The following is a 16428-nucleotide window of genomic DNA, read 5'->3' as shown; positions in this document are numbered from 1 at the left end:
GGAATTCGATCCTCCCAGAGATGATAACCATTCTGCATATGTAAACCTCACCCTCGCAGAATTGGGTTTAAATGTACATAGTCTGTATAATTAGATGTCCGAGATGAAGTAAATTGTCAACTGTTTGTTATTAACTGATTAGTTTTTCAGAATTTTTTTTTTTCGTATTCACGTTCCCTCCGTATTCTGAGAATTTGACAGTAATAGTCTGAGTGTACCATATACCTTTGCTGTTAATTTCACCTTGTATATAAATATTTATTCTTCCTCAGAATCCGTAGAGTGCATGAATACAGATCGATCGATCAATTCCATCCATATCGTACAATGATTTGTTCTTATAGTTTGTAATGCATTACGTTAAAAATCATTACGTTAAAAGTGATTACATTAATACCCATTACGTAAAATTCATTTTGTTAACATCCAGTATGATACCATCCATTAGTTCTAAGTTATATATGAATTTGTTATTGCATAGAAATAGCCCAGAACCACCTGCCTGTTCAGCCTATAAGATAGTAGTGTATGTCGAGACGACATACGTAACATGATCGAGCTGTCAGCATAGTTGCTGAACCCCCTTACATGTGTTGTATAGATTAGCTGAGCATTATATTATCATCCATGTGTTTATACAGAAGACCCCTTAGGCCTGTGAGTATGATGTCACAGGATGCAGCTTGAGTGTGAGGCGAGTTACCTTGGCCTTAGTCGGCGTTTGGCATAGGCTAGGACAAGGCAGAAGGCTGGGCTCCACCTCCCTTTACCAGAGTCTGACAATATATCGTTACCATCCACCAAGTGTGTCTACCTTCAACCCTCGATATCTCCGTTTAAGAACCCCTACGATAGTTGGAGTGTGAGCAAAGTAACATTTATGAAGGGGTTCAGGGAAACCGGCAGGCCGGACTCGAGTCCTGGAGATGGGTAGTACAGTGCCTGCACTCTGAAGGAGGGGTGTTAATGTTGCAGTTTAAAAACTGTAGTGTAAAGCACCCTTCTGGCAAGACAGTGATGGAGTGAATGATGGTGAAAGTTTTTCTTTTTCGGGCCACCCTGCCTTGGTGGGAATCGGCCAGTGTGATGATAAAAAAAAAAAAAAAAAATATACCTCAATGCACCACTCGCCTTTTTTCCTTCAACAATTCTATGATTAACCTCATCCTTCATAAATCCATCCGCTGACACATCGACTCCCAAATATCTGAAAACATTTACTTCTTCCATACTCCTCCTCCCAAATTTGATATCCATTTTTTCTTTATCTAAATCATTTGATACCCTCATCACCTTACTCTTTTTCTATGTTCATTTTCAACTTTTTACCTTTACACACACTCCCAAACTCTTCCACTAACCTTTGCAATTTTTCTTTAGAATCTCCCATAAGCACAGTATCATCAGCAAAAAGTAACTGTGTCAATTCCCATTTTGTATTTGATTCCCCATAATTTAAACCTTTGACTGTCGCAGGCCCCTTTCTGAAACTGTTATTCTGTCGCAAAATATTCAAAAAAAAAAAAAGTTATTTTTTCTTATGAAAATATTAAGATTATTTTTCCGAGTGTTTTAGTCCAAAAAAATTTTTTTTGCCATCAGTACTTACTGAGATATAGAGCCGTGAAGTTTGCAGAAAATGAGCTGCGTATGGCAACAGCAGCGACTGCCGCTCACCCGGTAAACTTCGGTTTACTTGTATTTGAAGGTTTGTTGTTTTTTCACAATTTTATTTTTTCACATAACTTATGTGGCCTGTGAGACTAAAGTAAGGTGCAACGTACATATATACACTTGTTGTATACAATACAATAAGCACACAAACATAATTATCAATATATTGTTTACAAAACTTGTTTGCAAAAACAAACAATACAAAAATTTTTTTATTACTATTGTTCTATAATACATATACCAATGTACAGTTACCGAACATATTCCTAGAAGTTCTGCAGCTTGTGGAACTCTTTGAAACATGTTTTCATACACAATGGTGTTTTACACTCCTCACACATAAAACCAGTGTGTGTGGATTTTTGTGGACTTTTTTTTTTATGTGCAAAGACAAAACACCTCTGAGCAGTTTTCTTCAAAGTATTAGCAGGCAGTTGTGTTACGTAGTTATTTTTTGTTTTTTTTTCAACAAGTCAGCCGAGGCATGGTGACCCAAAAAAGAAAGAAAATCCCCAAAAAGAAAATACTTTCATCATCATTCAACACTTTCACCACACTCACACATTATCACTGTTTTTGCAGAGGTGCTCAGAATACAACAGTTTAGAAGCATATACGTATAAAGATACACAACATATCCCTCCAAACTGCGAATATGTAGTTATCCTAGGTAAACGGTCGTGTGTCATCATTCCTTCTTTCCGGCATTCGTTTCCTACCTTCCTACCTACATTCCTTCGTCTTTCCTTACTTTTTTCATTCCTTTCATCTCGTCCTTCCTTCATTCCTGCCTTCCATTTTTCCTTCCTTCTGGTTTCTATATTATATATACACATATATAGTCACTAGATACTTTCATATAACTGCTATTATCTTCATTCAGCAAGCTTGTCTTGTGTGCGAGTGTGTGGCTTATAATTGTTTTAAGTCAGGAGTCGGCAGCTGTCAGTGAATATTATCTCATTACTCACTCCCCCTACTGCCTGTCAAAACAATGGGGTCGGATGTTGCTTCCCCTCCATTCTATCTAATTATCTTTCTCCCTCATTCTATCTCTTTCAATCTGTCTGTCTCTTTCTATCTGTCTATCTCTGTCTCACAGGTACACATAAATACAAGTATACATAGTGTAAATTACCTAGGATAACCCAAAAAATCCAGACAAAGTGCTATACTCTGCTTGAAGATGTGAGTAAACGTGATGATGACGCAGTCTTGTGGCTCTCTCTGAGACAGAGCTAGACAGATAGACAGGGAGCTTGACAGACAAATAGACAGAAATGTTTGTGTACCAGCAAAAACAAAGGGAGGGCGATGGTCATCTAATCTATTCTTATCAGCTGCACCCTCCCCCACCCTCGTTTACACTCATCAAATGTCAGCTCTTATCAGATGTTATCTCCCCTTATCTTGTCACTGTCATGGGATGGACTTTTTTTTTTTTCTTGCTTCAGGGGAACAATATTATTACATCATCTTCTTCCTCCTCCTCTTCCTCTTCCTCCTTCTCTTCCTCCTTCTCTTCCTCCTTCTCTTCCTCCTTCTCTTCCTCCTTCTCTTCCTCCTCCTCTTCTCCTCGTCCTCTTCCTGCTCCTCCTCTTCCTCTTCCTGCTCCTCCTCTTCCTTCTCTTCCTCCTCTTCCTCGTCCTCTTCTCCTCCTCGTCGTCCTCTTCCTCTTCTCCTCCTCCTCCTCCTCTTCCTCTTCCTGCTCCTCCTCTTCTCCTCCTCTTCCTCCTCCTACTCCTCTTCCTCCTCCTCTATTGCTTTTGGTCTCAAACTCCTCAAAATCATGAAATTGATCTTCACTGACACTTCCATCTGTGTTAGAGCATCACTTGGGAAGAGAAGAGTCCCAGATTTGCTGGGGAGTCGCATATTTCTTACGGCTAAGTATGCTGAAAAAGGACGACTGAAATAGCATTTCCACAATGCACCACTGGCTCCCCTATTTTCTTTATATGGTGCACATTGACCATGGAGACCCATTCTCTCGCATGTGGGCCTACATGTGGCCTATACCTCGACAACAACCTAAATTTCAGCACCCATATCCAACACATAACAAAAAAAAGTATCCAAAACGGTGGGGATCCTCTCCAAGATACGATACTACGTACCGCAAACTGCCCTTCTCACACTATACCATTCACTTATATATCCATACCTCACCTATGCTATCTGTGCTTGGGGTTCAACTGCAGCAACACACCTTAAGCCAATAATAACCCAACAAAAAGCCGCAGTAAGAATAATCACTAAATCCCATCCCTGACAACACCTCCCCCCCCACTCTTCATAGATCTAAACTTACTCCCTGTTCAGAATATCCACATTTACTACTGTGCAATCTATATCTACAGGACCTTAAATTCCAATATTAACCTTGACCTAAAATGCTTTCTTGATAGTTGTGACAGGATCCACAGGCATAACACCAGACACAAACATCTCTATGACATTCCCCGTGTTCAACTAAACCTTTACAAAAATTCAATGTATTTCAAAGGACCTAAAATCTGGAACACCCTGCCTGAAAACTCTAGAACTACAGACACATTCATCACTTTCAAAACTACAGTTAGAAAACATCTCATCTCCCTGATCCACCCCGACAACTAACTACATGATAACCACCTGGTGGTTCACAATTACACTCACTCACCCACTGACTATAAACCCAGAAATACTAATCTTAATCTTAAAATAATAAATCCTAACTAGTCATAAGTTTGCCTTTGATACTCCAATATAGACACCTTGTATTGTGCCAAAACAAAAGCATTCACATTGCTAAACTCACAAATTATGATGTAGTCACTTAGCCTTAATACCATAAGCTGTAAGGATTTAATGTTAAGAATTAATCTAAGTCTGCTCGAAATGCCTAGCCATGCTAGGTGTCCTAGTGGCCCCCTCTGTAATTAGTATTTTATAATATGTAAACCACACAATACCCAAAACCTGTAAACCCCACATTGTAACCCTTACAACCCCATCTATAAATATATTAAACAACCATGGTGACAACACACATTCCTTTCTAAGACCTATTTTTACCGATAAGTAGTGTCCCTCTCTTCTACACACCCTAACCTGAGCCTCACTATCCTCGTAAAAATTCTTTACAGCATTTAGTAACTTACCACCTATTCCATATACTTGCAACATCTGCCACATTGCTTCCCTATCAATTCTATCATATGCCTTTTCTAAATCCATAAATGCAATAAAAACTTCCCTACCTTTATCTATTTATTTATACTAAATGGTTATATATGACCATTTAGGAAAAATACCATAGGTCTTTCCCTTCATTATTTACCAAAACCAGTAAACAGCACAACACTGTACTTAAAATTTGTTTAAATTATACATTTGTTATTGCAACCAGCCCCGTATATACATATGATGCTTAGTGTGACTTTTAAGTGAAGGTTACTTAAATTTTTATTAAGAGGATATTACCATATATTTCCATATTAGTAGCATTACTAATATACTGTACTATAATAATATAATTTATGTATAGTCAAAAATTTTAATATAATTGAGCAGCTTCATTACTGCATGAGAAATTTATTTCTGCAAAATAAAGATAACATACAACTTCCAAGAATATATAAATACTACTGAGCAAAGTACAAGTATAGTATGACTTAATACCTTATGACCAATAACTCTGTTATAGTCTCTCTCCTCTTACACAGCATTGGTTCAGTAAGGTGAAGCACCCAGTGGGAAGCCACCATGTCCTTCAACCAACTGTGGGACCACAGCATTGCACCAAGTGACAAAAAAAAAAAAAAAAAAAAAAAAAAAAAAAAAAAAAAAAAAAAAAAAAAAAAAAAAAAAAAAAAAAAAAAAAAAAAAAAAAAAAAATGAAGAAACTTCATGTTAACAGAATGTTCTTCTTAACAATGTTCTTCATTACATCAACATGTCCTGAAAGAAAAAAATGCAGTCATTAATAACATACATACATACAATGCTTAAATTCAAGAATTATGTGGATTAAAGTAAAGGTTGGATGCAAAAAGTGGGTCATAATAAGTGTGTATGCACCTGGAGAAGAGAGGAATGTAGAGGAGAGAGAGAGAGAGATTTTGGGAGATGTTAAGTGAATGTATAGGAGACTTTGAACCAAGTGAGAGAGTAATTGTGGTAGGGGACCTGAATGCTAAAGTAGGAGAAACTTTTAGAGAGGGTGTGGTAGGTAAGTTTGGGGTGCCAGGTGTAAATGATAATGGGAGCCCTTTGATTGAACTTTGTATAGAAAGGGGTTTAGTTATAGGTAATACATATTTTAAGAAAAAGAGGATAAATAAGTATACAAGATATGATGTAGGGCGATATGACAGTAGTTTGTTGGATTATGTATTGGTAGATAAAAGACTGTTGAGTAGACTTCAGGATGTACATATTTATAAAGGGGCCACAGATATATCAGATCACTTTCTAGTTGTAGCTACACTGAGAGTAAAAGGTAGATGGGATACAAGGAGAATAGAAGCATCAGGTGAAGGTTTATAAACTAAAAGAGGAGGCAGTTAGGGTAAGATATAAACAGCTACTGGAGGATAGATGGGCTAATGAGACCATAGGCAATGGGGTTGAAGAGGTATGGGGTAGGTTTAAAAATGTAGTGTTAGAGTGTTCAGCAGAAGTTTGTGGTTACAGGAAAGTGGGTGCGGGACGGAAGAGGAGCGATTGGTGGAATGATGATGTAAAGAGAGTAGTAAGGGAGAAAAAGTTAGCATATGAGAAGTTTTTACAAAGTAGAAGTGATGCAAGGAGGGAAGAGTATATGGAGAAAAAGAGAGAGGTTAAGAGAGTGGTGAAGCAATGTAAAAAGAGAGCAAATGAGAGAGCAGGTGAGATGTTATCAACAAATTTTGTTGAAAATAAGAACAAGTTTTGGAGTGAGATGGGCTAATGAGAGCATAGGCAATGGGGTCGAAGAGGTATGGGGTAGGTTTAAAAATGTAGTGTTAGAGTGTTCAGCAGAAGTTTGTGGTTACAGGAAAGTGGGTGCAGGAGGGAAGAGGAGCGATTGGTGGAATGATGATGTAAAGAGAGTAGTAAGGGAGAAAAAGTTAGCATATGAGAAGTTTTTACAAAGTAGAAGTGATGCAAGGAGGGAAGAGTATATGGAGAAAAAGAGAGAAGTTAAGAGAGTGGTGAAGCAATGTAAAAAGAGAGCAAATGAGAGAGTGGGTGAGATGTTATCAACAAATTTCGTTGAAAATAAGAAAAAGTCTTGGAGTGAGATTAACAAGTTAAGAAAGCCTAGAGAACAAATGGATTTGTCAGTTAAAAATAGGAGAGGAGAGTTATTAAATGGAGAGTTAGAGGTATTGGGAAGATGGAAGGAATATTTTGAGGAATTGTTAAATGTTGATGAAGATAGGGAAGCTGTGATTTCGTGTATAGGGCAAGGAGGAATAACATCTTGTAGGAGTGAGGAAGAGCCAGTTGTGAGTGTGGGGGAAGTTCGTGAGGCAGTAGGTAAAATGAAAGGGGGTAAGGCAGCCGGGATTGATGGGATAAAGATAGAAATGTTAAAAGCAGGTGGGGATATAGTTTTGGAGTGGTTGGTGCAATTATTTAATAAATGTATGGAAGAGGGTAAGGTACCTAGGGATTGGCAGAGAGCATGCATAGTTCCTTTGTATAAAGGCAAAGGGGATAAAAGAGAGTGCAAAAATTATAGGGGGATAAGTCTGTTGAGTGTACCTGGTAAAGTGTATGGTAGAGTTATAATTGAAAGAATTAAGAGTAAGACGGAGAATAGGATAGCAGATGAACAAGGAGGCTTTAGGAAAGGTAGGGGGTGTGTGGACCAGGTGTTTACAGTGAAACATATAAGTGAAGAGTATTTAGATAAGGCTAAAGATGTCTTTGTGGCATTTATGGATTTGGAAAAGGCGTATGACAGGGTGGATAGGGGGGCAATGTGGCAGATGTTGCAAGTGTATGGTGTAGGAGGTAGGTTACTGAAAGCAGTGAAGAGTTTTTACGAGGATAGTGAGGCTCAAGTTAGAGTATGTAGGAAAGAAGGAAATTTTTTCCCAGTAAAAGTAGGCCTTAGACAAGGATGTGTGATGTCACCGTGGTTGTTTAATATATTTATAGATGGGGTTGTAAGAGAAGTAAATGCGAGGGTCTTGGCAAGAGGCGTGGAGTTAAAAGATAAAGAATCACACACAAAGTGGGAGTTGTCACAGCTGCTCTTTGCTGATGACACTGTGCTCTTGGGAGATTCTGAAGAGAAGTTGCAGAGATTGGTGGATGAATTTGGTAGGGTGTGCAAAAGAAGAAAATTAAAGGTGAATACAGGAAAGAGTAAGGTTATGAGGATAACAAAAAGATTAGGTGATGAAAGATTGAATATCAGATTGGAGGGAGAGAGTATGGAGGAGGTGAACGTATTCAGATATTTGGGAGTGGACGTGTCAGCGGATGGGTCTATGAAAGATGAGGTGAATGATAGAATTGATGAGGGAAAAAGAGTGAGTGGTGCACTTAGGAGTCTGTGGAGACAAAGAACTTTGTCCTTGGAGGCAAAGAGGGGAATGTATGAGAGTATAGTTTTACCAACGCTCTTATATGGGTGTGAAGCGTGGGTGATGAATGTTGCAGCGAGGAGAAGGCTGGAGGCAGTGGAGATGTCATGTCTGAGGGCAATGTGTGGTGTGAATATAATGCAGAGAATTCGTAGTTTGGAAGTTAGGAGGAGGTGCGGGATTACCAAAACTGTTGTCCAGAGGGCTGAGGAAGGGTTGTTGAGGTGGTTCGGACATGTAGAGAGAATGGAGCGAAACAGAATGACTTCAAGAGTGTATCAGTCTGTAGTGGAAGGAAGGCGGGGTAGGGGTCGGCCTAGGAAGGGTTGGAGGGAGGGGGTAAAGGAGGTTTTGTGTGCGAGGGGCTTGGACTTCCAGCAGGCATGCGTGAGCGTGTTTGATAGGAGTGAATGGAGACAAATGGTTTTTAATACTTGACGTGCTGTTGGAGTGTGAGCAAAGTAACATTTATGAAGGGATTCAGGGAAACCGGCAGGCCGGACTTGAGTCCTGGAGATGGGAAGTACAGTGCCTGCACTCTGAAGGAGGGGTGTTAATGTTGCAGTTTAAAAACTGTAGTGTAAAGCACCCTTCTGGCAAGACAGTGATGGAGTGAATGATGGTGAAAGTTTTTCTTTTTCGGGCCACCCTGCCTTGGTGGGAATCGGCCGGTGTGATAATAAAAAAAAAAAAATAAATAATTAACAAGTTAAGGAAGCCTAGAGAACAAATGGATTTGTCAGTTAAAAATAGGAGAGGAGAGTTATTAAATGGAGAGTTAGAGGTATTGGGAAGATGGAGGGAATATTTTGAGGAATTGTTAAATGTTGATGAAGATAGGGAAGCTGTGATTTCATGTATAGGGCAAGGAGGAATAACATCTTGTAGGAGTGAGGAAGAGCCAGTTGTGAGTGTGGGGGAAGTTCGTGAGGCAGTAGGTAAAATGAAAGGGGGTAAGGCAGCCAGGATTGATGGGATAAAGATAGAAATGTTAAAAGCAGGTGGGGATATAGTTTTGGAGTGGTTGGTGCAATTATTTAATAAATGTATGGAAGAGGGTAAGGTACCTAGGGATTGGCAGAGAGCATGCATAGTTCCTTTGTATGAAGATGAAGGGGACAAAAGAGAGTGCAAAAATTATAGGGGGATAAGTCTGTTGAGTATGCCTGGTAAAGTTAATGGTAGAGTTATTATTGAAAGAATTAAGAGTAAGACGGAGAATAGGAAAGCAGATGAACAAGGAGGCTTTAGGAAAGGTAGGGGGTGTGTGGACCAGGTGTTTACAGTGAAACATATAAGTGAACAGTATTCAGATAAGGCTAAAGAGGTCTTTGTGGCATTTATGGATTTGGAAAAGGCGTATGACAGGGTGGATAGGGGGGCAATGTGGCAGATGTTGCAGGTGTATGGTGTAGGAGGTAGGTTACTGAAAGCAGTGAAGAGTTTTTACGAGGATAGTGAGGCTCAAGTTAGAGTATGTAGGAAAGAGGGAAATTATTTCCCAGTAAAAGTAGGCCTTAGACAAGGATGTGTGATGTCACCGTGGTTGTTTAATATATTTATAGATGGGGTTGTAAGAGAAGTAAATGCGAGGGTCTTGGCAAGAGGCGTGGAGTTAAAAGATAAAGAATCACACATAAAGTGGGAGTTGTCAAAGTTGCTCTTTGCTGATGACACCGTGCTTTTGGGAGATTCTGAAGAGAAGTTGCAGAGATTGGTGGATGAATTTGGTAGGGTATGCAAAAGAAGAAAATTAAAAGTGAATACTGGAAAGAGTAAGGTTATGAGGATAACAAAAAGATTGGTGATGAAAGATTGGATATCAGATTGGAGGGAGAGAGTATGGAGGAGGTGAATGTATTCAGATATTTGGGAGTGGACATGTCAGCGGATGGGTCTATGAAAGATGAGGTGAATCAGAATTGATGAGGGGAAAAGGGTGAGTGGTGCACTTAGGAGTCTGTGGAGACAAAGAACTTTGTCCTTGGAGGCAAAGAGGGGAATGTATGAGAGTATAGTTTTACCAACGCTCTTATATGGGTGTGAAGCATGGGTGATGAATGTTGCAGCGAGGACAAGGCTGGAGGCAGTGGAGATGGCATGTCTGAGGGCAATGTGTGGTGTGAATATAATGCAGAGAATTCATAGTCTGGAAGTTAGGAGGAGGTGCGGGATTACCAAAACTGTTGTCCAGAGGGCTGAGGAAGGGTTGTTGAGGTGGTTCGGACATGTAGAGAGAATGGAGCGAAACAGAGTGACTTCAAGAGTGTATCAGTCTGTAGTGGAAGGAAGGCGGGGTAGGGGTCGGCCTAGGAAAGGTTGGAGGGAGGGGGTAAAGGAGGTTTTGTGTGCGAGGGGCTTGGACTTCCAGCAGGCATGCGTGAGTGTGTTTGATAGGAGTGAATGGAGACAAATGGTTTTTAATACTTGACGTGCTGTTGGAGTGTGAGCAAAGTAACATTTATGAAGGGGTTCAGGGAAACCGGCAGGCCGGACTTGAGTCCTGGAGATGTGAAGTACAGTGCCTGCACTCTAAAGGAGGGGTGTTAATGTTGCAGTTTAAAAACTGTAGTGTAAAGCACCCTTCTGGCAAGACAGTGATGGAGTGAATGATGGTGAAAGTTTTTGTTTTTTGGGCCACCCTGCCTTGGTGGGACTCGGCCAGTGTGATAAAAAAAAAAAAATACATACAATGCCTGCACTTCACAGGAGGGGTTTGGGATATTTGCTGTTTGGAGTGACATCTGAACTGTCATATCTGCATGCTTCTGCCAAGTCTGTGATTATTTATGAATGATTGTGAAAGTGTTGAATGTTAGTGAAAGTGTTTCTTTCTTTTTTGGGTCACCCTGCCTCAGTGGAAGATGGCCGACATGCTAAAAAAAAAAAAAAAATACACATATTCCCTGCCTTTGCAGTAGGTGGCTATTGAGTTAATAAAATTTATATATCCTTTCCCTAGCAGATCTTGCTTGATGACTGCCCAGAGATTCTCAATTGGGGTTCAAGTCTGGAGAATTTCTTGTCCAATCACTGAAGAAGGGGACCTCACAGGCATTAAACCACTGATCAACAGATTTCAGTGTGGCAAGGAGCAGTCTTGCATAAAAACCTTGTATCACACTCGGTGAAAGATTTGGGTAAATGATAAAAAGAGCAATTTTAGGGACATTATTACAGTTAACGGTGGTGGGGACATTTTTCTAGGAATCCCTGGATGTATTTTGGTGTATGCATGTCATAAACACTACTTAAGGAACTGACACAACCAGGTCATCACTGGATGCTCACACTCAATGAGGGCTTCTATTATTTCTTTAGAGTGATGGCCTGCCTTATATAATCCAAAGATCTGTACATTATCCCATGTCAGCAATTTATTCCTGGCCATATTAATTCACCAAAAGCCAAAAATGGCTGACAAACTTAGCCCTCAGGGCCATATGGCACATGGGGGACCATGGACACAAAACTGTCTACCACACAAGCCTAGAGGGCATACAGGATGCAGCCAGTAGCCTTAGGGAATACTGAGACACTTGTTTTGAGGCACCAGGCTAGTATAACTTTTTGTCTTGAGAAACCTACCTGGGTAGGGTATTATTTAATGATAAGCACTGTACATGCATACATGAATCGGACTTAAGTTCAGCCATCTCTCACTAACACGGGGTGACCCAAAAAAGGAATCACATTCACCATCATTCATCCAACTGAGGTCTTTCCAGAAGTGCCCTGACATTGCAGTTCAGATGACCCTTTCATCTGCAATTCTTCCACCTCTCCTTCAGAATGCAAATATTGCTCTTCTGCCTCCAGATCAGAATCCAGCCGATTTTTGTGAATTCCTTCATATTTGTTACATTGTTTGTATTCCATCAGCACATCAAATATTAAACACCACCATGGCTTTACAACCTAGGTTAATTATATTCAGTGTGTTACAGCAACAAAATTCACTTACCCATTCGGAGCTGAATGTACATTGCCAACATAATAACTTGTGCTGGCATATTACCATTACTTTCTGTCCACACCTGTAGAGAAACAATTATCAACGTAAAAATTATAACTAATTGTCATAACAGTCTAAAAAGCACCAAAAATGAAGTCTGCCAAATTTCAATAGGTTCCAATATGCAACTGACTTATGAAATGGTAATAACATGACTGCAAACAAGTCACAGAACAGGTGGGGCTCAAACCCATGGCAGGCAAGTTCTAAAGTCTGCAGGGTTGGCACAGGTCTGCCATCACAAATCTGGCATCAATGGGACCTGTAGTGTGCCAGATTACTGAGTTTGCCGAATTACAGATGGATAGGTTAGAATACACTTAATAAAGTTAACCAACTTGACTTTCACAAGAAAGTTCATTGAACATCGGCAAAAATCAAACATTTCTGCTACTTTGAGCTCAATTTCAAGGTACTTTTTGTCATGAAATCAATCAAAATCATATCTATTTCTATCAAATGAGACCAAAAAATTGAGAGTACAACCATAAAAAAACATACGAAAATATACAGCTAAGGGGCAGCTAATGGCTGAGAAGCGAACTTCGTTATTTATCGTCCAATTTTTTTAATTTTTGGTGTATGTTACGAAGCATCTTCCATCATACATTACCCAAGTTTCAATAAGATAGCCCAACAAACAAATGAGAAACAAATCTTTACCAAAAATCATATATGGCAAGCCCAAGCTAGGTACTGGAAATAAGTCACTTTGTCTGACTTTTTTGGGGTTATCCTTGGTTCTCTATACATATGCTGCTATGTATGATAATCTATGTAACTATTTGTGTATACCTGAATAAACTTGCTTCTATTCTGTCAACTGAGTACAAGAAACAGAAGAATTCACCAATTTCAACTACCTAATAAAGTGGTCAGAAATAGGCAATTTGGCCAACTTCATACAAATTTCAACATATGCCAATATCAAAATAGGGCCCAAAATAAACAATGCAGACATTCCTGGCACTAAAGTAACATTTTCTCTGTTTAGTAGTCATGGCTCCAGGTCCCTCTTATATTGCTTTTGCTTACCATTTGGAATTTTTATTCACACAAAAAACAGAAAATTTACTGTAATGCAGACTACTGCATTATTGTAATAATTGTATAAATAATGTCAATCCATTCGTGACTGCATATTGGAATTTGGACTGGCAGGCGGACACATATTAGATGGTGACGTCATTTGTTTACTCTGGAACATCGCCAAAGAATCGAATATTTCTGCCTCTTTGAGCTCAATTTCAAGGTACTTTTCGTCATGAAAGCAATCAAAATTATATCTATTTCTGTAATATATATTCCACTCTATCAAATGAGACCAAAAAAACAAGAATACAACCATAAAAACCACACGAAAATATGCCGCCATAGGGCAGTCGATTGCTGAGAAGTGAGCTCAGTAATTTATGGTCCAATTTCTTTAATTTTTGGTGTATGTTAAGAAGCATCTTTCCATAATACATTGCCCAAGTTTCAATAAGATATCCCAACAAACATCTGAGAAAAAAAAAAATTATTTACCGAAAATCATATGTGGCAAGCCCAAGTTTCAGCTTGACTCAATCATCATTACTGATTCTATGTCATCATTGAAGGCTCTTGACTCGTATAAGGACTCCAACAACACGCTCATTGAAGCCATGTACAGATACTCAAAAATCCGGGAAAAAGTAACTAATGTACCACTGCTGTGAATCCCATCACATAACGGATTACTCCTTCATGATTATTATTATTATAATCAAAAAGAAGCGCTAAGCCACAGGGGCTGTACAGCGCTGCAGGGTAGGGAACGAAGCGAGGGTACTGAGCGGCAGAAGGGGGGAGGGATGATCAGTAGGTTACAGAAAACAGCGAGGCAGGGGATAGTGCGGGGGTAGAGGGCAGCAAGAGATTGAGGTAGAAAGGGCTGAAGGTATCATCAGAGTTTGTGAAGTCCATTGTCAAAAAGTCAAAGAGAGTCCGGATGAAAGGTGGGTCCATCAGCGAGAAGGGAAGGTAAAGAAAGAGCAGTGGAGCGAAGACGACGTTGGAGGTATATTCTGCGTGCTCACTGATAAAGTGGGCGGTCTAATAGAATGTGGCTGACCGATAACGGAACCTGACAATTCTCACAGAGAGGAGCAGGGTGCCTCTCCATGAGATATGCACGAGTAAGACGAGTATGGCCAATGCGAAGACGGGAGTAGTCTCCCAACCTCGACACTGGTGACAAGAAGACGGCCAGTAACCTATACTCGGTTTAATAGACTGAAGTTTGTTACTGAGCAGAGTAGACCAACGTTGTTGCCAACGTGTGTGAAGGTGGGTAGCTACTGCAGCAAAATAGTCTGTAAATGGAACACCTCTATATGAAACTGGTAGGTCACGTACTGCTGACCATGCAGCAGTGTCTGCCTGTTCATTGCCCTGTACATCAACATGGCCAGGGACCCAACAAAAAACAATATCTTTATGCTTGGTAAAGATGTGGCGTAGCCAAAGTTGGATACGGAGGACTAAGGGGTGAGGTGTATCAAATTTCTGTATAGCCAGTAAAGCACTAAGGGAGTCTGAGACAACCACAAATGATGACACAGGCACAGATGCAATACGGATAAGTGCTGCAAGAATGGCATACAATTCAGCAGTAAAAATACTAGCCGAAGATAGTAAATGCCCTCGTACGACGCTGTCCGGAAACACTGCTGCGAATCTTATGCCGTCAGAAGACTTAGAGCCATCTGTGTACACTGCAATGGCATGAGAATGAGAGTGGAAGTGGTCAAGAAAAAGAGCGGGAAGCTACCGAAGACAATTGGGCTTTCGAGCAAGGGAGTGAGAAAGAACAGACTCGAACAGCTGGAACTTCCCAAAAGGGTAGGGAAAAGTGAGATGCTACATGAACATAGAAAGGTGGTAATTGAAGAGAAGACAAGAGCGAATGTAGGTGAAGAGAGAAGGGACGGAGCAAACAGGCGGCGAACAAATAAAGAATGTCTACTAATATCGGTGACCATTCTATAAATGGAAGGACTGTGGAGATCATGAGAGTGTACATAGTAGCGAAGGCAATGGGCATCACGGCGATCGGATAAGGATGGAACGTTCGCTTCTGCATAGAGGCTCTCGACAGGGGAAGAGCGAAAAGCACCAAGGCATAAACGTAATCCTTGGTGATGAATGGGGTTAAGGCTAGAGAGAGTAGCAGGAGAGGCCGCTGAATAGATCTGGTCACCATAATCAAGTTTCGATAAAATGAGGGTGGAATGTAGGTGAAGGAGAGATCGACGATCAGCTCCCCATGAAAGATGAGCAAGGGTTTTAAGAAGGTTCAGCCGGCTGTGGCAAGTTGCCTTCAGAGAGGTAATGTGAGGTTTCCAGGATAACCTACGTTCAAAGAGGCGGCCTAGAAACCTGACTATCACGTTCAGGGATACGGGAGCCATAGAGATACAAAGGATGATCGGAGATGACAGAGTGTCTAGTGAAAGTAATTTGGTGAGTTTTGGTACTGGAAAACTTAAACCCATGTGTGGTGGCCCAATTGGAAACACGGTCGACCGCATGCTGGAGAGAAACTGTAATGAGGTGACAGTCAGCGCCTGCACAGGCAATAGCGAAGTCATCAACATAGAGTGATGACCAAATATTTGATGGAAGACTAGAGGCCAAATCATTTATAGCAAGGAGAAAAAGTGTTGTGCTCAGAACACATCCCTGGGGGACACCTTCAGCTTGGATAAAGTCCGGGGAGAGCACATTATTAACCTGAACACGGAAATGTCTGCCAGTGAAAAAGTTCTTAAGGAAGGATGGTAGATTGCCTTGGAGGCCTAAGGAGTGGGCTTGGGCCAAAATATTATACCTCCAAGTTGTGTCATATGCCTTCTCAAGGTCAAAAAATATGGCAATAACTGAGTGGTTATTCGCAAAAGCATTACGAACATACGTATCCAAGCGTAGTAAGGGGTCTATGGTAGAACGGCCCTTGCGAAAGCCATATTGACGAATGGAGAGACTGTTGTGTGTCTCTAAATACCACACTAAACGTCTATTTACCAGGCGTTCCATCACTTTGCAAACTGCACTGGCAAGAGCAATGGGACAATAGTGGGAGGCTTCATGTCCCGTAGTACCCGGTTTGCGGAAAGGGAGAACAATGGCAGATTTCCACAGTGGTGGAAGAAC

At 40.5% G+C, this 16428-nt stretch overlaps 1 protein-coding gene across 5 annotated transcripts in view; it reads right to left on the bottom strand.

Annotated features, from left to right (window-relative positions):
* The window catches only part of Not10 (CCR4-NOT transcription complex subunit 10), a 188746-nt gene that overhangs the window by 21905 nt on the left and 150413 nt on the right, over positions 1–16428 (bottom strand). For 3 of the 5 annotated variants that reach the window (XM_070089062.1, XM_070089063.1, XM_070089064.1), the window contains one exon: positions 12202–12274. In XM_070089062.1, coding sequence (XP_069945163.1) covers positions 12202–12274 — 73 coding nt within the window. Of the gene's footprint in view, positions 1–5107; positions 5617–12199; positions 12275–16428 lie in introns of those variants that run through there. The other 2 variants (XM_053780045.2, XR_011392481.1) reach the window with 2 other exon arrangements.

The sequence above is a fragment of the Cherax quadricarinatus genome, chromosome 27 (assembly GCF_038502225.1).
Source record: "Cherax quadricarinatus isolate ZL_2023a chromosome 27, ASM3850222v1, whole genome shotgun sequence".
Classification (NCBI taxonomy): Eukaryota; Metazoa; Arthropoda; class Malacostraca; order Decapoda; family Parastacidae; genus Cherax; species Cherax quadricarinatus.
Note: the sequence above shows the minus strand (reverse complement) of the source record. Positions and strands in the feature narration are given on the sequence as shown.